The 21,293-nt window shown below is 40.8% G+C and overlaps 1 protein-coding gene across 3 annotated transcripts in view; it reads right to left on the reverse strand.

Annotated features, from left to right (window-relative positions):
• Positions 1 to 10,099: 10,099 nt before the first annotated feature.
• NOX4 (NADPH oxidase 4) overlaps positions 10,100 to 21,293 on the reverse strand; it is a 117,861-nt gene continuing 106,667 nt past the window's right edge. For 2 of the 3 annotated variants that reach the window (XM_051620763.1, XM_051620778.1), the window contains one exon: positions 10,100 to 21,092. In XM_051620763.1, the coding sequence (XP_051476723.1) occupies positions 20,972 to 21,092 (121 nt within the window). In that variant the 3' untranslated portion in view covers positions 10,100 to 20,971. The remainder of the gene's footprint in view (positions 21,093 to 21,293) is intronic. The other variant, XR_007889618.1, reaches the window with a different exon arrangement.

Consider the following 21,293-nt stretch of genomic DNA (forward strand, 5'->3'; position numbering starts at 1 on the left):
CTGGGCTGCAGGGGGACAGCCTGCCTCACCACGGCCTTCACCACAGGCTGCACCTCCTGCCCCACTTTCCTCACTGCCATTTTTTCCTAACCACAAAAGTCCCAAACTGGTCTTGGCAGCAGATGGGGGTGTCTGAGTGCAGTCCACAAAAAACCTTGGCACAGCTGAGCCAGTCCTACCCCAGGAGTTAGGGGAAGGCAACCTGTCTTGGTGAGTAATGCTCTTTTCCAGCAAGAAAACAAGATGTGGGAGCAACAGAAGGGACAAAGACAAACAAACAGACTCAAATCCAGCCAGCACAGCAACCGGAGAAGGGCTCCCTGAGGCGCCACTTTACACTGAGCCCCACGGCCAGGAGTGCTGTGATGGGGTCACCTGGCCCATCCTCTCCTCCCCACAGGCACAGCTGCTCCCCCACGGTCACTACCACGGCCTGGCAGGCCCGGGGGTCTCGGGTCACTGTGGCTATAGAAGATTTTTATCCTGTTCCTCTGAAACTGAAACAATGTGGGAAATATATTTTACCCATCAGTCTGAGTACACTTTCACAGTCAGAAAATGCCAGGGCACCTCTCTCACAGCTGCCTCACGGCTTTATGTTGATATTTTTCAACTGGCTGTCTACATGGATTCACTTCTGCTTCAGGGAAATTGCACTGGGATTATCCTTGGAACTAACAAAACAGCAACTCTTTACAGAGGTAAGGAGACACAAAGGGCTGGTGTGTCTGTTGGGAAGGTTTCTCCTAGAGCAGATGTTTCTATAGGAGGTGTCCTTCTGTGATTTTCACATCTAAGTGTTAATATCCCTCTCCTGCTGTAGAAATCCTGCTTTCAAGGGTCATACAAAGACATTTGCAGTCTCTCAGCTATTGTTGAATAAACAATCACAGAAATGAGGAAAACAATAGGTGGGAATTAAACTACTGGTATTCCACTAGCAATAGAAGGAAAGATCACCCCCTACACCCTCAAATCCAACCATATCCCACCCCTAGGAGCTAAATGACTGACAGGTGCCTGCTGATCTGCTCCAGTTCTCTGACTGAGGAAGGCATGGGCTGAAATTGCCTCCAGCTCAGCAAAGCAGAGCCTTTTGCTGAATTGAAGCTGTTCTCCCATGTGAAAGACTCCGGTCTTAAATCCAAGAAAGCTGTCTCTATTCCTCTGGCTTCTGACTGATGATCTAAGATACTAGTAAATCAATGCTCTCCAGTATCTTCAAAAGTATTAAAAACTAACACAATGCATGGGATTTGAAATGCTTCTTGGCACCGAAGCATAGGCAGGTGGGAAGGAATTATAATATATCAAGTGGTCCATTCAGTCATTTAATTTGTATTTTATGTAACCCAGAATATTTTGTTGGTAGAAATATATACTATTGGCAGAGGAAAAACACTCATGTTTAAATTTTGACTTCATACATCTTCATTGATTGTTTCAAAGTCAGATAAACACGTTTTTATGCAGCCTATTTGAGGACTCCACTCAAAATCTACAACTAATAGTTTCTATAACTAATAGTTTCTCTGGACTACTTCAACTAATTAAAAAAGGAGGAAAAAATGTGTGCTGGCATTCAGTGAAAAATACCCTTTGGTGTTCAGTGTTTCTTCTAAAAACCTTGCTGTTGTGTTCAGTACCCATGGTTCGGCTGAAATATTTAAAATTATCATGCAATCCTTATTCTGACAAATTCCTCTGAACAAATATGACAACGCTAACAGAAGAACATTGAAAGGGAAATCTTTGGGGACAGAGATGGGTGAGAGTAAAATAAAAAATGCTTTTTATTCCATAACTGCTCACAGAAGCCAAAGTTGCACAATTGCCTGGGAATATTGGACTCCCTGCTCCCACTCAGCTCTACTGGGCAGGTGGAGAGCTGCAAACAGAAACAGTGGCAGTCATGGTGGAGTTAAGATATTGTCCTGGTTTGAGTCAGGATGAAGCCACTTTTCCTTTTACTGACTTTTTTTTTTTTTTTTTTCCTTCAGTAAAAGGAAAAGTGGCTTCATCCTGGCTCAAACCAGAACAGGTACACAGATCTGCTCAATCTATGGAAGGAGAGTGGAAGTTCCATGAGCTTCCAGAGGACTGCCAGGAAGAAAGGTCTCTCCTGTGGGAGTCTGGAGTTGGTACACTTCTGGGGTCCCCAGTACCAGAGTTAGAATGTGAGAGGAATATGGTGGAATTGTGCACCTTTAAAATCCCACATGTCCCACTTTGAGACAGTCTCAATGACTGGGGCAGTCTGAGAGAGCACAGCAGAGCCATGATCCCTGGTTGGGTGTATGCTCTGGCAGGGAGGCAACTCCTGTGTTTCACTGGAACTTTGTTGAAAACAATGCCTTTCTTCAACATATGTCAAGTCATTAAACTGATATTTTCTTTGAAAAGTTGTTCTCATAGAAAAATCCTGACTATTTTAACTAAGTTTACCTCAGCCTTTGCATAGGTATTTCACTAACCCTGGAGCCTCATTTTCACATTGACTAAAGTAATTTTTATCATGTGTCACCCTTCTCAATGGGCAAGGCCAACAAGTCATTTCTCATTCAGAGTCCCAGCTAGTGGTGTCTTCTCCACAGAAGATCTTCACCAGTGTTCCTTTGGCCTCACTCCTTTGGCCACAGCAACTCATCCTCCGTGGAAGGAATAAAGTGGAGCTTTGGCTCATCAAGGCTTCTAAATCCTACTTTGTGCCAGTTCTCGATAACCCCTTCTTCGCCAAAAGCACAGAATGTGTAATTCCTACCTTGTGACCAAAATTGTGACAAGTTAAACTCTCTTTATGATCTCTTTGGAACATCCATCTATTCATAGAATCATAGAATATTTTTGGTTAGGAGCTATTTTCCTGGTTTCTTTCTCCAGAGGTTTCATCACAGAGACCTCAACCTAGCAGCAACTGACGAAAGGGAATTTGCATCCCCCTGGTATTTGTAGGCATACCCCCAAAACATTTTTCCTCTTTAACTGTCATTCAACATAGCAGACATCATGTCTGCTCTGAGAGGAAACAATGAACACAGTGGCCTGAGGATACATTATTCAGAAGTGTATCTGACTCTGAACTCATGAAAACCAAAGTGGTCCTCTTTTCTGAGCAAGCTGTTTAGGTTTCTCCAGAGTGGGAAGTGAACACCGCTGTACCGATATAAACCATTTTGGGGACAAGAGAAATTGTCCTGCAGACATGTCTAATCTTCATTGACTTTTTGGGGACCCAGCATGGACTGGGCACCTAGCTTTTGGCTGGGTCAGGAGAGAGACTTCTTCAGCACCGCAGCATTAAATGGTTTCTTGGCACACCTCACATCCCCAACAGGAGATGTAGTGCTTTCTGTCTGCCGGCTACAAATGCAATGACACATCACTTGTCTCCTCAGGGTCATGCTCAGGGTTATGCTAACTCATGTGCTCAGACATATGTAAGAGGAGTGTTCAAACTCCTAATTTCTTTAAAGATGCTTCTCTGAAATGGGAGCTGGGGCTCCTGTATATTTATTATTATTTTTTTAATTGGGAATAATGTAATGCCATGAGGCTGTGTTTGCCAGGTAATCCCATTGGATCAGAGTGGGCAGAGTTTAAAACCCTGCTTTTATCTTTTCCCCTATCTGGCCAAGGTGACTTGAAATAAATTTTCCATCTGCACAGGCAGTTGGGTCAGGCCTGGGGAGTCTATTCTGACAGGATCAGGGCCCACACTGGGGCATTACAGTGCTTAGTGCCATAAAATCTAGATACACCTTGGCCCCAGTGGGCACTGAAATTAGGCTTGTCTGAAAGTACTTGTTAGATGAGGATCCCACCAGCTTCAGAATCCAGGGATGTATTTGCAGTATCAGCAGCATGTTGCTTCACATAATGAAGCAAAAATACAGTATGGCTGATGTTCAGAAACCTTCTAGAGGGTACCTTGCAGCCTCATTATAACATACTCAGTATTTTACGTCTCTGGCCTTGCAGGAGACACTTAGCTCTGTGCAGTCTTTCATTTTCTAGCCTGGTCTCTTTCTTCCTTAGACAGTTAAGAGTCACATTTAGTCAAGGCAGGACAATGAGCAGCTGTCAGTCTTTTTCATTCTGTTCTCTCTCCCACATTTTCCCTAAATTTGTATTTTTAGCACCCATCCCCTCCATTGAGTTAATTTTGCAATTCACCATCTGTGTATACACGTGTGTAGGGATTCAAGCCATTTTGAATCAGTCTCCATAGTGAGCTAAAAATTGGCAGCAATGAGACCTTCTCATTAAAGTTGGCCTTTTACTGTAATTTTTGTAATAAGCTCTAAATTAGATACAAAGTAGCTATAACTATTATAACTGTAGGAAACCAAATTATTTCTGCCTATCCGTCTTGCACCCATTTGGCTTCCTGATGTCTCATTTTATATATGGACACTTCCCAGGAGTCTGCCTGTTACCTCCTTCTCCTGAATCAGGCATCAGGCATGCAGAATTAACAAGGTACCAAAAAGCTCTGGAAATCTGGATTAGTAAAATATGTGGAGAAACTGGTCCCTTCTCTGCATACAGATAAAAACCCCTTTGAAACAAGAACTCAGCAATGAACATGAATTCTGGACCCTAACTGTGGCTTGACCTTCAGCTCATCTCCCTTCATGCAACTTGATTCAGCTTTACATGACTTCCCTCTCCTATCACCCCACACTGCACTGTTTTATCCATCAGGAAGAGGGATCCTGGAGGGCTCAGTGCTGGGATTGTTCCATGTTATCAAGGCTGGTATAGTGATGGCACTGCAAAACAGCCCACAGGGGTGGTAACTACCTCCCTGCTGTCTGAGTCTGTCACACAGATTTTAATGGAATTTGGATATATAAAGACACCTCCCTGTTGTTCCTCACTGTTTTCCAGTAAAAGAAACATGCTTAGGTAATAAGAAGCAAATAAGGAATTTTCAGGTCGATTACCTATTGTAGACAAATTTTCACACATTTTCCTGCAATCATAACAATGTTAAAATGTTTCTGGTTTGAATTGCTTCTTGGAAAATTTAAGCACAACCATTTCATTGTGCTACATTTTAAAATTGCTGTACATCTTTCCAAGTACTTCTGACAGCAGTGTCATAAATATTAATAAAGGAAAGTAGTCTGCCGAGCCTCTTAACTCTTAGGGCAGAGCCACACACCAGGCTTTCCCTGCCTTGCATACCAATGCAACCCTCTCTGTAATCAGATTCTGTTTTTCACCACCAGTGACTGATGCTGATGAGCTTTTTTGCAACATTAATGCCATTACTCACCTTCATTCATTTGAACAAGCTATTGTAAATAAATAATAGTCCATGTGCACCACAGCAAATAAAATAAATCTGAGAGAAGTGCTAAAAGTTCTTTGCATGTGACTCCTTCATGCAAAGACAAGAACATTACAAAAATGTGCTGGCTATTTTATCACAGAGTGGAACGTCAGGAAGATCTGCTCATAAGAACTTGAAGGTCTGGACTGTCTTCTCATAAATTTACTGGGAGATTGGCAGGGTGGAAAATACTGGTCTATTAATGGTGCTCTGCTAAATTTATGGTGGGCTGATTTCATTGTCAGATGACCTGGTTGTATAGAATGAAATATATACATGGCTAGATAGTTGGAAAAATACCAAATTACCAAAATCATGCCAGTATCTCTATACAGAACTATTTATTACTGTAATTATGAGAAAAAGTGATGTTTATTTCTTTTTAACTGAAGCAGAACACACATCCCAGAGTGACGGCTATAGCCATTAGCTAATAGCAAAATACATATACTAAAGGCAACAGAAAAGTGCTATATAACTATATTCTTACTATAGCAGAATATAGTAAGTGTGTATAAATATATAGTATATAGAAAATACTATAGCAGTAAAAGGTGTACAACATGTATGTCTATGTGTGTAGATAGCCCTAAAAGGACTTTTTCCTGCTTGACTTTTGTTTAGATAACATTATATACATTTATATGAAGAGCAAGTGAATATATGATTTGCCAAGCCAGAACAGCAGTGATTTGCTTTAACTGTGATCTTATCAATCAATGCCACAGTGACCATGGAAGGTACAGACCACAAGAGAATCCAGGCTGTATGTCCTCTTTTACATCATCATGGACTTGAGATGCTACTTAAATTTTTAGTATTTTAATTCTATAGCCTGTGGTCCTAATTATTTAATCCAGAGGGTTGACTTTCAAAGCATAAACCTATTAATATTCAGGGAGAATCAGGCTCTGGAAAACTCTCATTTAAGAGCCTAAATGAAAATGAGGCATTTCTTTCTTCCCTACTGCTACCAGAAAAAGTGCTTGTCACTTTGGAAAATCAGATCACTCCCAGTCAGAAAGACTTTTCCCTTTCAGTGGAACAACTATGCTTAAATTCCCAAGTCCAGATACCAGGACTTAAAAATTATGGCTTCTTGTCTCATCCTAGGAGCCATGGCAGTCTAGAGCAGCAACAGGGACATCTGCAGGGAGGCTGTCACTTTAGAAATTGTGTTTATATGTCTGGATACAGATGATAGATCAAGGAATCACTGCAGTCATCATAATTAAGGTGACATTCTCCTACAAGGAGACATACCACTGTCAAAAGCTACAGGAAGGCTTGTTTGGAAAATTAATTTGTAGAGAGATCAGAAACTTTGGGCTAGCAAAATTAATTTTCAGAAAAACCAAAAGAATGGTTTAGGGGAGGGAGACAGGACAAGTTGTTTGTTATTCAGGCCATCAGTCATCAGTCCACAAAGCACAAATTCAGATTAGAAAGTGCACTGCTATTAAGCTCAGTCTAATGCTCACGCATATGCTAAACAAGACAGCAGAAGGAGTAACAATAAATCATGGAGCCATTAAATTAATGAGAATTAAATTTGGGAGAAGCTGGCAATGGGAAATGGATGAGAAGTGCAGATGATTTTAAGTCAGTGTGCATACAAACATGATGAAGGTTTTTCAGGAGAAACAATCCAAGATGCATTGATTACAAATTATTCAAATGTGCCACTCATTCTTCAGCTCTTCTGTAACATTCACATGGCCATAATGCACTGTAGGGCACATCTAAGGCTGAGCATCAAGTTCCCTGCAGTGAACAAGGCTCTAACTGAGTACAGCTGCTTCCCAGCTTTCAGGAGGCTGGTGGGACCAGCAATGGGGTACCTATCCCTTTTACCCCAGAATTTCGACTCAAAACCAGATAAGGAACGACCTACGTGTCTTCCTCAGATGGTCTCAGTTTTCTAACATACACTGCTTTTTCAGGTGTTTCTCCCGCTGAGACGTTCTAGGACAGGACAGCCAGTTCACACTTAACCAGCACCTGCATTTGCAGCCCATAGGGTGCTGTGCTCTCCAGATAAGTAAGTACCCTCCCTAGAACATCAAAGGAGGGGAAAAATAGCTTTTGAAACAGATTTTGTATGCTGAAATGCAAAAATCCAAGTCAGGTGAATCAGATATCACTGGAGATCTTCAAAGGCTTTCACATCTTCCCACTGATTGTGGGAGAAAAGTGTTCATTTACTTTAGAGAATCTGATTAATTAAGTAATTGAAATTCCATGAGAGGTTGGTGCCTGGACTGGGCAGAAGGCTGCTGCTCAGCTGCTGGTATTCTCTCTAGAAAGGTTCATCCATTAGCAGGAGCAACCTTTGCCTGCCACTGCTCATCCTTCTGCTCACCTTGTTATCAAGAATTTATCATGATCACTGATACTCATGTGGTGCTGAAGAGGGAAAGAGGAAGCACAGTTTTTCTCTTCTACTAGGAAGGCAGCAGACTGCAATACTGTGCTTGCTGCCCACTGTAAGGAGTTTCTTCTTTGCTTCAGCATTTTTAGCCAGGTTTTATCAACAGCTTCTCCAATTGTGTGTTCCCTTTTCCCTGCTCCTCTTGTATGAACAATGAGATTTCCTTCATGATCAACTGCATTTGTGAAGTGTTATTTTTTCCCCATAAAATGTCTCCAAATAACAGACAAAAAATTAAAGCTCATGAGCCAAAACACATTTTCCCAAACCGCATTACTTGGCCAGGGGAAAGTGAGTGGGAAAGGATATTCTTATTGAAAAACACTGCAATAATTTTTGAAAGTACCAATTTTTCCTTTGAAAAATTTCACTACATGAACTGAAGCCCTGCTTTCTGGAAAGTGGCCAGACTTCACCTGTTGATGGGAAGTAGACAATAAAGATTTTGTTTTCCATTGTTTCCACACATGGCCTTTTCTTTATTAAACTTCTCTGAAGTGGAAACATTAGCTTTCTCTACATGTTTTTAACCTCACAACTAAAAACAAAGGAGATAATAAGGTTTAGTTTATTTATTTTTGTTCTTTGGGTGTTTTTTTCCTTTTTTTCATCTAGTTGCAATTAAACTCTTGATTCTGGAGGGATGATCCCTTTTGCCACCATTATATCAACACCAGTCTGGAACAAGAAAGCAAAAGCTACAGCCTTTAAATTAATTTATGGACTTTGTGTGTCCTCTAGTTCTAAAAAAAAAAAAATAATAATTGTCTAGAACTTTTGAGAGCAATCCTGAAAAATCTCAGAAAAGCCTGCATACTTTTATTAATCCATGTTTCACATGTAATTTTCCTAACAAACCACAAACCTGCTAAATGCAGAAATGGTTAGGTGGATGGCAATTGTTTCAGATTTTCCCTCAAATCATCAGGGTCTTGAAGATCCTTATAAAACATCAGCTCTCCATTAAGATCTATCAAAAGCAGTGCAGTCTGAGCAAGTGCTTCAAACAAAACACACTGTGAGATACTTTACCAGAGTGAGCAGATTAAAGCAAATGCCCAGATCACGTTCCTCTCAGTCAGGTTCTCATGTACTCATCTTAAGTGGGAAGGATTTCTATACACTTTGGGCGTAGGAGGGCCCTTTGTTCATCATTGATTTTGGTGTGTTAGGGTCAGACAGATGCTGTTTTCTGTTGTAACTCTGCTCTAAATAAGACATGCAGAGCAGAGTACTCATGCTCTTCCACTTTGCAGTGGTAGGATGATCATATATGAGAATGAAATAATATATTCTCCTTCTGAGGTGGTCTCATAATTGCAGATACAAAAATAATATATTTGGCACAGTCCTTAATTGTGAATGGTCTGGATTTATCAGAAACTTTAAGAGGTATGTGGTGAGTTGACCTTGGCTGGATGCCAGGTGTCCCCCAAGCTGCTCTAGCATTCTCCTCCTCAGCAGGACAGGAGCGGGAGGGGGAAGACGAAAAAAATAACAACCCTCATGAGTCAAGCTAAAGGCAGTTTAATAAATAAAAGGCCATGTGTAGAAACAAAGGAAAACAAAATGTTTATTCTCTACTTCCGATCAACAGGTGAAGTCTGGCCACTTCCCAGGAAGCAGGGCTTCAGTTCATGTAGTGGTTGCTCCAAATGTCAATGTAATCAATAACAAATCCCCTCTCCTTCCTCCTCTTAGCTTTTATTGCTGAGCAGACACCATATGGAATGGAACATCCCTTTGGTCAGTCTGGGTCAGCTGTCCTGGCTATGTCCTGTACCAAGATCTTTCCCACCTCCAGCCTACTGGTGAAGAGGAATGCTAGAGAGACAGCCCTGATGAGCACTGCTCAGCAATAGTCAGAACACTGGTTTGTTATCAACACCTTTCTAGTCACCAGTACAAAGCACAGCACTTATGAGGGCTGCTATGGGGAAAATTAACTCCACCTCAGCTTGACCCAAAACAAAGTGGCATATGAAGTAAGCATGTGCCTAAAGTTTTCATTTGGAAAATTTCTCTGGGTGGATAAACAAGGGGGCCTACTACAGTTTTGGTACTTTGGGTATCCTACCCTGCTCCCTGCTTCTTGTTCCAGAGGTTCCTGGGTCTCCTGTAGCATATCTGCCAACCCTGTGTGGATCTTTCAGCTAGTTTAGGGCACCTCAGTGTTCCAGCCACTGTTTAAGGAGTGAAATCCCAGCCTCCCCTGCCAGAAGTAATACATACACACATATGCACACACACAATGCTTCCACAATTAAGGCAGGATGTAATTAATTAAAACCAGGTCACAAACAGCAACTCAAACATGTTTTGCCCAGTCTTGGAATGGTTGTTTATTCCAAAGTCATGAAGCTTCCTGTAAAGTAAATACTTGGAGTGTACAGTGCCATAATTACATGATGTATAAATGTATGGTGCTTTGTCAAATACAATAAGAGACATAAATTCACATTAGGGTGTCCTGCTAATAAAACAGAATGTAAAAATAACATCTGAACAGCAACAGAACTCAGCAGCCAAATACTTTACTTATCAGGATTGCCATTAAGATAGAATGGCTAATTCAGTCCCATATTTTTTGAAAGAACAATCATTTCCATACAGCAATTAGAATTTTGCACTTTAACAAAACAAATTTGAAATTATGGACTATTTTCCAGCCAAATCTAAAAAACTCTTTTCAGGTGTGACTGTCCCCATTTTACAGGTAAGCAAAAAGAATGCAGGGTTTTGGAAAGAAGCCTAATGCAGTTGGTATCAAAATCTCAGTGAACCTGTATTAATTATGTTACTCTGAAAATCCTAAGCAGCATGACTGGTTTGTCAGGAAACTCTGCTAGATGATGGGATACAGCCCAGGATCAGTCCCTAACTGATCCCTTTTTTAGCCAATGGTTTGCACCTACCCTCACAATTAAGAAAGGGACACAATGGGAACAGATTTCTGCACGACTCAGGAAAAAGATAAGAACTAAAAAAATCTGGAAAGGACTGAAAAAAACAGAAGAAAATAATACCCCAAACTTTTTTTTTAATTATTATTACCAATATTCTACCTCTGTCTTGTTATCCAGCTAACTGGTAAATAGCTTTGCTTCATTTGATGGAGACTAGAAGAGTCAAAAAGCATATTGCTTACTCTTTGAAGTTTATGAGGCACACAGCGACAAGTGACCTATTTAAATCCTTCCAGCCAGTGAAACATAGTTCCTCTGTTGTGTTGGGAGGCAGCAAGCTGAAGCTACAAAATAGGGTGTTTCATATGACAAGAAGTATGACTTCTTGTGGGCAGGGACACACTAAGCAGTATTCTTGTTCTTATAGTCAAGCCTGGGGGAAAAAATTACAAATTGAAGTTCAGGACCAATTTTTTGCTTTCTGTTCCACTTGGAAACTAAGCAGACATTTCTCTTCAAAGAATTGTACCACATCCTGATGTATAAAAACATAAGAACAGATTGAAATTACATTTATGTAAACAGGCATCTCTGAAAAGAACACTGAGTACTCGAAATTGTGGACATTTATGCTAGAAGTTTCCAAAATGGATATCTTGCACATTGTATAGAGATAAAAAAGTAAATGCCCCCTTGAGTTTTAATACATTATTTTTATTTTGTTTCAGCTCTAGTGGAAAAAAAATATATAATTACAGAATTGGAAATTCAGAACAGATTTTCTGGCCCCTTTTTTTCTTGGGACAGGAAAGAGTGAGGGACGAATGTGGTCAGTAGTGAAAAAGACCTGCAACTACAGAAAAGACAGGGTATTGTTTTTTTTCTATCACATTATACAGGTTACCTGGAAATAACAACTTCCAAAGCTTACTTCTTAAAAGAAAAATTGGAAAGTGGATCTTACTTTATTGCCTTTTTCAAATTTTAGAGATGTGAACAATTTAATTGAGGGTCCATTTCTTTATTCCTGAGTCTGGATTTTCACTAATTGTTTTTTGTCTGCATAGCACTCTGGTTCAAAAAAGTCCTTTGACTAGTGGGATCATAGCCTAAGGTCTTTTCAGGATACCCACACACGTACCAGTGTGCCCAGTTCCTGGACATTTATCATGTTAAACTCTCACATGGCTTATAAGGCCCAAATAACTATCCAAAGTAAGAGAAAAAATGGAACATTTGTTGTCTTCCTTTCCAAGATAATTCCTAACTCTATACATTCTCACCACCTCAGAAACCATTACAAGAGAACATAAACTCTGGCTAAAGAAGCTGAATGCCCAACATGCTCCCTGCCCTCAGTACACATGTTTTTTTGAGCTCTCAGCAGCTGGTTCAGCCTCTGAGCTTAAGTTATGGAGTGACCCAAGTCTAGACAATGCCTTGAAGGTTCAGATGACAGTGTAGACATGATCCTAGAGATGCTTTGCTTTAAAAGAAAGGTATTCACTTGCCAAAGCTCAGATTGTGGTAGTATTGCTTAGTTTGAACTGTATTTTCACTAAAGAAGGTTGGTAAGAAATAAACCCCAAAGAATGCTTTGATGTTAGAAAACACTAGTTTCTTCCAGCTGATTTCCACTCTTCTTCTAAGCATCTCTGAAGACATTTTGGACAGAGTAACACTTCACATGTAAAAAAGTGTTTGGGTTATTTGTTCTGCTTTTTTTTTGTTCTGAAATGAAAATATTTTTATATAAACAATGTAAAACCACAGAATGTGAAAAAAAACCCAAAACCAAACAACCAACAAAAAACCAAACATAGGCACATCATGGAACTAATATATCTGGCCCAGTCAAAATATCTTTTTGGACATCAGTTTGAGGAAAAATGTCATAATTATGACTTTTCTCCTAAGCCATTACAGGCCAAAGGAACAATTTCTTACCCAAATGTGCTTCATCAAATTTGTTCTTGCAAGTGATTAGAAGGAACACAGGGAGAGAAAATCTCAGTGGGACTAAGGGTTTCACAACCTGGCATGTATGGGCTACAGCTTCTTGTTTCAGAAAAAGGTAATTAATAAGCCCAGACCTTCATCAGCATATGAATCCTGGAAGAGGCTCTTGGTCACATCTGAATCTCAGTGAAAGCTCTGTCCTTCTGCACTTGCAGCAGCATCACTGACTCCTTCTCAAAGATGCAGAGCAGAACATGTGTTGGGAGTTATCTGCTTGACAGCACAATCCTTCCTCTTTCCCTTTATAAACAATGAGCTCTCAAGCTCCCTGAAGCAAAGAAACCAGGAGAGGAAATATTTAATCAGTGAAAGGAGGAATTTATATGAAGCTGATAAACTAGGGGCTGTACAGAAAGAGAATGTAGTTGAAAAAAGCAACCCTTTGTATCACTGCCCACTGTCTTGAAATGTTAATGTGTGAAGGCAGAAACATGACTTCATTTCTGTGATGGCCACAAATGACCTTTCACAAAACCAAATCCCTGATTCTCATCCAGACATAACCTTTGCTATTAGGAGTTTACCCAATATTCTACACAGCTGTCCTTGAGGCGCTGCCCCTCCTCTCATTTCAAAAACCACCTCCAGGACTAGGACACTGCAACCCTCCACTTTCCTACAGCTAACGAAAGTGACTTCAAGACCCGCATTGGGTTGTGTACATCAAGAAAGTTAGAAAGGCTGATGTATGCTATGATCAAAACTGAGGACCTCTGCATTTCCCAAACTGGAATTTTTCTGAGTTGAAGGAAGCAGAGGGTGGAAAAAGCCTCTTGACACAACACACAATGTTAATCTTCCAGAGAGGAAGTAGACTGACATACATCCAGCTCCAATTGACAATGATACTTCACTATCAGGTGAAGATCTTTTGTCAAGCTGAATCTCAGCCACGTTTTTAAGCTCTGCTTGGGGACATTTTATTTTTCCCAAAAAGTGTAAATCAATCAGTTACATGTGCTTAAGGAATCAAAAAGAATAATGCCATAGGTGAATCTTCACATACTCATGAAATATTTTTAACAGTTATTTATGTTGTTCTGACACAGAGATCTTGCCATTTATTCCTGATGAACACTAGTGCAAATACAGACAGGGTATATTGAGTCAGCAGTGGAAGCTGGCACTCACCATCCTCATCTGCTTGGGACAGCACATGCTTTCAAGCATCTAACACCCAAGGAGGTTCAATAACATACCCTGCTCCCCTGTCCCTGAACAACGTGCTTCTCCAAAGCTACAGAAATAAAAAGGGTATGTCCTTAGTTAATCACACAACTGACACTGCACTCGTTATCTACACAATTCACCCTCAGATACAAGAAGTCCGAGTTCCAACGTGGGAAGAGCACGTAGATGGCTCACCCAGTCACACTTAACCTGCTTTCATCTCACACTGCAGACTAAATCCAAGAGCCTGCGACTTTCCCTGATGCCAAAGCAGATCTTTAGGATAGGCTGTGACTCAGTCCCATTCAAAGATATTGTGACATGGCCTGCTCCTGACTACAGATCTTGTATCACTGCTGTGTTTCTCCTTAAAAGCATTGTTTTCCTCTTTGCCTTAGACCTCACAGATTCCCAGCAGCTTGCAGAGCTTCTGTGCAGCATTCCTAACCAGGCTGCACTGAGGGCAGCTCAGGACACAGTCCACTCGATATGCTCTGTGGCATTTTGCAATTCTCTCAGATTATCATAGGGAGAAGAAAAGGCTCAGAGGCCTTATTTATCCAATTCAGAAGCAACCTGTTATCACTGTGTTACATGTCTAACATGCAAACACAACACAGCACCAGCAAAGAACCTGCTATCCCTGAAAAAGAAACAATATGCTCTTTTGAAATAAGTAAAAAAAAAAAATGCCCTGCTGTCGATGAACAAATTCTTGGTTACCATACGAGGAGGAAGTTTTTGCTATTCCTCCCCCACCTCTCATCCAAATTTCTTCCCCAGGGTTGTAGAGTATGAGATGAGCAACACGACCTTGCAATGACAGAATTTAATGTGTGACTGGTGCACCTAAAGCAATGCAGCAGCATCCCTCCTCACAGAGAGTTGCTATATACACTAGACATTTATGTAACACTGCTTCTCATCCTCAAGGCTGTCGTTACCTAGGGTCAGCAGCAATGAACACAGATTTTATTTAGTCAACTGTCAAAGCTACTTACAGCTTGCAGAGAGAACTACACGCTCCAGTATTTTGGTGAGGAGTTAACAGTTAAGGCCATTCCCAATCCCAAAGCTGCAAAACAGATGTAGATATTTTTTTTTGAATCAGGTTAACTGGAAAGAGTCAGTGGTGGATTTATTTCAAACAAATTGCTTATTTCCAAGTTTTTTACTAAAATATACTAGGGTTTTGTATGTGCTTTAGCATAAAGTTGTGCACAGAAAGACAATATCTTTGCATATATTAATTATCTAACTTCAGGGAGACTTTGTATTCACATCCGGACAGTGGAGCTGACTCATAATTTCTAGAGTTGAGGCGTCAGGAAAAATGTCTCACTCATTCCCCTTCTTCATAGGTTCCAAATTTTTCATCCTGCTCCTTGCTGTCATTCATAATGCTCTCCCGTCCTTCTTGGGTTGCTTCTCAGCAATTTACCTGATACTTCAGGAGCTGCTCTTGGCTTCCCCCTCCTGGCGTAACAATACAAATTAGGAAGAGAGTTTCGTGTTTTGAACTGTGAGATGGACAGACTTTGCCAGGAAGCAGCAGACATCATGTATCTTCTGCAAGGTCTGACATCCTCAGAAATCCAAGGGCTATGTTAAGAGGCAATCTACATTTGGGATGAGTAGCTTTCTCCAGCTTTCTTTCCGTGCTCCTTTAATAATGGGACAGTTCCACTGCTGTTAGTATAGCTCCAGGAGTTGTTTCTTAGAAATATGATCCCTCTACAGCATCTAACACTTCAGGAAAGGCAAACCTTGAGCATCCACTGGAAGTTTGGAGATATCCATAGCCTCAGAGGAAGTGCACAGCATTCCACAATATCAAAACAGATACCATCACTCTTAGAAACATGGGTGACACAACTAGCAGAATACTAAATCTTTACAAATACTCATCCAGTCCTTTAGTAGCATATGTTGCTCAAAACCTCTGGGCAACAGCATTTGTTATATCTCAGTCAGCAGAGGACTTGGATTCAACCCTGAAATATGTTGGCTAATTAACCTACTGTACCTACAAAGGAAATTCCAGTTTCTGGGATTTACTATGCTTAGTACAGGCACTAAATTATCAGGCTCTTTATTGGAATGAAGAGTCTCATTTCAGATCCATGAGATTCACCAGTGCATCACTTCAGTGGCCTTAATGAAATACACCAGCAGCAGAGACGATGCAAACCCCAAATCATCATGCAGATCTGAGTCGTCAGCTGTACTATATATATCCTTGAAAAATGCACATTCATTGCAGAAAATCTCAGCTCAGCATGGACACCAGTGGCATTTTGATTAAACCTTGCTGTTAAATCCTCTTTGTTAAAACAATAAAAAATGTTTTTATTTGTGAGGGGTGGGAAATCTTCAGACAAATCAGATGCATAATGCAGAGAAGAACAGATCCAGCTTGTCTTAAATCACCCTGGCATGTTTATGAAATGATTGCCAGGCTGAAGTGAAAATTAATCTCTCTAGAAGCCCTTTTATTTTTAAAACAAGTAAACACTGCATTTTAATAACTATGACTCTTCTCTGATTTATGAGACTTGAACTGCTATAGGCACTGACTAGTTAGGCTCCTGCCTGCTTCTCTGAGCAATGTCTTCTTGTTTGAAACTATAACCTGATGCGTTAATGTTGACTAGAGGCTTTTCACTTAGGATGCTGTTCTAAAGGCAAATCTTTTACCAAACCATTACTTCTCTGCTCTGTTAGGCTCAATTACTGCTCCCAACATGTCTGATTTGCTACTCCTATTATCTGCCCCTTCTCAGCCAGCTCCAAATCACGTTCTCACCGACATGCTAGAAGAATGAAGGGAGGGACACAACTGCATGACAGGGGGGAAAGAAAGGCTCTGCACTTGCACTGGCTGCAAGGCACACTCACAGGTTGCTCTCTGCTTGTAGCAGGATCTGTGCAAGGTTGCAAGTATATGTAGCACTTCTCTCACCTGCAAGGCACATCTGCTAACAAGACAGGACAAGACCTGCAACCAAGGAAAACGATGGGGATTCAGCACTGAGGGAGTAAGCTCATGATCAGGATGCACTGGAAGCTGAATGTCTGCAGAGCTATCAGAAACATCTTCACACCAGGCTGGTGTGGGCAGGTATCTTCAGAGAAAGGGGTTAACTCTTTTCTCAGCCACTGTTCTCTAGTTTGTTGAAGCAAAACAACTGGATTTTTTTGCAGAAAAATTAATTTGGCTTAAACTTTCTACCCAAAGCAGTGCATTCTGTGGTATACACTGGTGTCCTGTCCCCAGTCCAGGTTCAAGGCTGTTGTAGTGATGTCTCATAGTCCTTTCAGTCCTGCCTCCTACAAGAGCAGGTACAAGACAGAAGAAGAACTCACATGCTATTAGTATCATATGCTTAAACAGGGAAGTGCTGCTCCAAACTCAGCAAATAATCATCATGGAGGAATGGGCTGTCCTGCAGACTTCAGAGGTGAAGGTCATTCCTTATCACACCTTCCCACACTCCATCAGGGCTCACGTCCTCAGTCCTTTGCTATGACAGTGAACATTTACTCACACAAGTAGCCTCAGTGCTATGGCAAGAGGATTTTGGGGGTAAATGTGATTAATGAGCTGTCAGCTGTGAAAAGCCCCCAAGTCTCACACTCCTCTATGAGGGCTGGATTCCCGCTGCAGAGAAAAGGCTTGGTTACCATCATGGCATGAAAATACTTCTGTTTTAAAGAAAAGTCCTGAAACATTTATGATGAATAAAACATAAAGTTCCCACTGAGCAAACACTGGGGGGTCTGCAGTTTTGTGACAGACTGAGAGAGAAATGGCAGAATGCATAGAAGGATTCATCCCCTGCCTGCAGGACATTTATGACAGACCCACTTACAGGACTCAGTTTAAAGCATAAAGAGACAGTAAATTATGTAAATCCAGTTGATCTGTAAACGTGGAATGAAGTGCTGTCAGCCTTCACTTATTTGCCTGGCACAGTTATATTTTCATGTACACTTGGCCTACAGATAAAAAAGCTACAGTGTTTAAAAGAGAGCTTGGCTCAGTTTTGCAAGCTGGAGGCACACTCAGAAGCAGTGAGGACACTGCAGCCTCTAGAAAGACCATGTTTATGATAATATCTGCCATCCCTAAAGCCAAGTCACAGCAAGCCTTAAACATTTTGCCCCTCTGAAAAGCACAGCTCAAGGAAAAGAGTAACTGAGGCTTTTAGCCTTTCCTGAAACTCACTCTCACCTGGTTCAGGAATTGTATCAGCAACAGAGAGGTTTGGTCAGATGATGCTTTACACAAAATAATACACAAATACAGTTGCATAGCAATTAGATAGATCTTTTCACTGCAGGTGCAGAGATGTTATCCCAAAACATTAATTAAGCCTCACAACACTCAAGAGATGCAGACAGTCGCAAGCCTGTTTGACAAGTGGGTCAGCTGAGCTTGGTACAGGACAAAGGCAGAAAGAGGAGACCCAGGCTCTGCTTTAATCTTGCTCTGACACCACTGCCTAATGTAACCGGCATTTAATGCAGCATTACAGTGCAGAACAAGAGCACAGTACTAGTGTTATTATTTTAATTATAAAGCCATTCCAATATAGGAGCTGAGCCAGAAAATATAATCTGTTTTAGCACAGAGCTAACTACCAAACCAGCTGCTCATTATATGGTAAGAGACCTGCTATCTATCAGAGAGGAGATGTGAAACCACAAACAATATCGGAATTAGATGATATTTAAAAACCATGAGATACTAGGTCCTTAAACAAGAGGAAAAAGATCACTGTCTGGTTGTGGTTAATAGACGCAGTCATGATTTCAATCATGCTTCAAGCTAACTGTCAGCAAACAAAGCCTGCGGGATCAGCAATACAACTCTCTATGCATATTGCCATCACCATCGGTGTTATGTTTATTATAAAACTCACGTGGGCAGTATTAGAAAGAAATATTAATTATTAAAAAGAATCTAATTCTTTAGTGCATACCTCCAGTTTTACAGTGATGGATGAATAACATCCAATGGGAAAATTATTATCCTTCCAGATTAAAAAAAAATCAAAATCAGCAGCTGCAATGTAGGCTCCCATCTCACACTGCATTTCTATTTTGGCTTCTCTCTCCACCAGGCTAGTTTGACAATTCTCACCAGTCGGAACACATCCATCTCTGGCTCTTTTCTTACCCCCTGAATTTCAAATCGGGCAGAGCTAGAGGTAAGAACTTCACTGCAAAGTCCAGACACTGAGGAACATGTCCCCACATGGCTTCACTCCTACCCCTTCACCCTGCTGCTCCACTGAAGGCAACTCCTGAGCAGAAGCTGCCAAGGCTAAGACCAAACTCGTTTTCACTGGTTACACATACAACATGCCTACACATCACCTCCTGAAAAATGTTTCCCTCTGAACACTGATACTGACACTTGTAGACCCCTGTACAGAGTTTTTGCATTGTGAGCAGGAAATTAGTGTCTTTCCTACAAAAATAAAAAAGGGACTAATTGTAAAGCTGTAAAGTGAATCAAATGCACTGTGCTAAATACAGGTGAACCACTGGCATCAGAGATGCTGAGCCATCTTATCTGTGTGTGCTGCAAACACTACAGGGTATTGCTCCCAAGCTTCTGCTGGAGATTAAGGGGCAGGTTTTCAGCAAGTGTATAAGTGATGCTGCTCTATTAAGATGCACTAGAATTATGCCTATTTATGCCAGCTAGGTGCTTGACTCCTGCTTAAATGTCTTCTCAGAAAAATTAGGTAAAGGAGGTAAAGAAGAAATAAAAGAAATCGGATTGACTATGGGATGGAGGGGAAAAAAAAGTCGCTCCTCAGAACCAAAAAGTTTTAAAATGTCTGTTTCACCCTCTAGTCCTTCCATGGCAACTATGAGCAGAGTAGAAAACAACTGTGGGAAGGAGAAGAGAAAGGGAGATTGAATTTGGATGTTTCAGATCCTCCCCTTTGGAATATACTGAAACCATAAAGCAGCTCCTGCAAAAATCTGCATACATGATGCACAAAAGCCACAGCCATGAAGACTTCATTCCTACTCTGCTGTAGATCTGGCCTGATCCTGCTTTCAGTGACATCAGTGCAAACAAGTGTGACTCCAGGGAAAGTTATCAAAGGATCCCAGTCAACCAAGCATACTCTGGGACTTCTAAAACTGAATTTCAACCTTCTGTGTTGTAAAATAATCAGTAAGAGCATCTGAATGGTGGAAATATTTGACAGTCAGGGCATGTGAGAACAGAATGAGGGCAACTTGCACGTTGAGTGTGTGGTATAATAAAACATCATATTGCATCTGCTCCCATTAATTGCTTTTCTTGCTCCTTCTTTCTAGCTGCATCAATCACACTTATTTTGCAAACTCACTGAATGCTGAATCAATGCAAGGTAGAGTGCTCCATGTGCAGCTGGTTGTGTGTGAAAAGGCATGAACTGTGGGGGTTGCTCACAGGTGCTACACAGTTGTGCTCACTTTTCCATAGGTTAACTTACATCTTCCTCCATATTCCACCCCCTCTCCCATCCACGGTGGGAATACTGACACCCATTACAGAAGTAGGATAGAGAGAGTAGCACTCTATACTTTAAATACAGAATTCCGACACTGCAATGCATAAAATCTTTACTGTCTCCAGCCCAAAGCCATGAGATTTGTATACCAACAAAAGCAATAGCTCTTTGCAATATAGTATGTTTTGTCATTTGGATTAACCTGGTTTGGTCTGCTGATCCAGCTTAAAGAGGACTGAAATGGAAGAAGTTCAAACATTCCACAGATTCTTCCTCCTTCAGCTTTTAAAGCAACTGTCACTCTTCCCAGCTTCTGTACTTTTTAATTAACAGAAACAACTCCAAAGAATCACCTCTGCCACAAATATTGTGCGAGTGCATTCGGCTTTGAGCGTAAGCACTTATTATTTGTTGGTATACTGCTGAATCCACCATTTTCCAAAGTCTTAAATAATCATAAATAAAAAAATCTGTGCTATTCTTTGGTACATTTCTGTCTGTTTAAACCACAGCTGAACTTCTTAAGTTGTACGAAGAAAAAATTGCACTTTTATCTTCTAGAGAGTCTTGCTAATCCAAGAGACTTTCAGCTGAAGGATTCTTTATTATACTCAAACCTTGTCCCATAAGAGTTGCTGCTGTTGCTCAGTTTGTGAAGTATCTTAGAGATTTTGTTTGGTCCACAACAGAAAACTCCAATGGTCTTCCTGTCAAAAAAAAAAAAAAAGAAAAAGAAAAAATAAACAAATTTATGACATCGCAAATAAACAGTAACTTCTAATGACAGACAGAATTGGATTCTGGCTTCACTGTGTTATACATAGCCAGCTACGTATAGATTTTAGAGTGAAAACAGCTCACTAGATTAAGTAGTTAGTCTTGCTGAAGCCACTAGATCTATCCAAAGT

The sequence above is a fragment of the Apus apus genome, chromosome 1 (assembly GCF_020740795.1).
Source record: "Apus apus isolate bApuApu2 chromosome 1, bApuApu2.pri.cur, whole genome shotgun sequence".
Lineage (NCBI taxonomy): Eukaryota > Metazoa > Chordata > Aves > Apodiformes > Apodidae > Apus > Apus apus.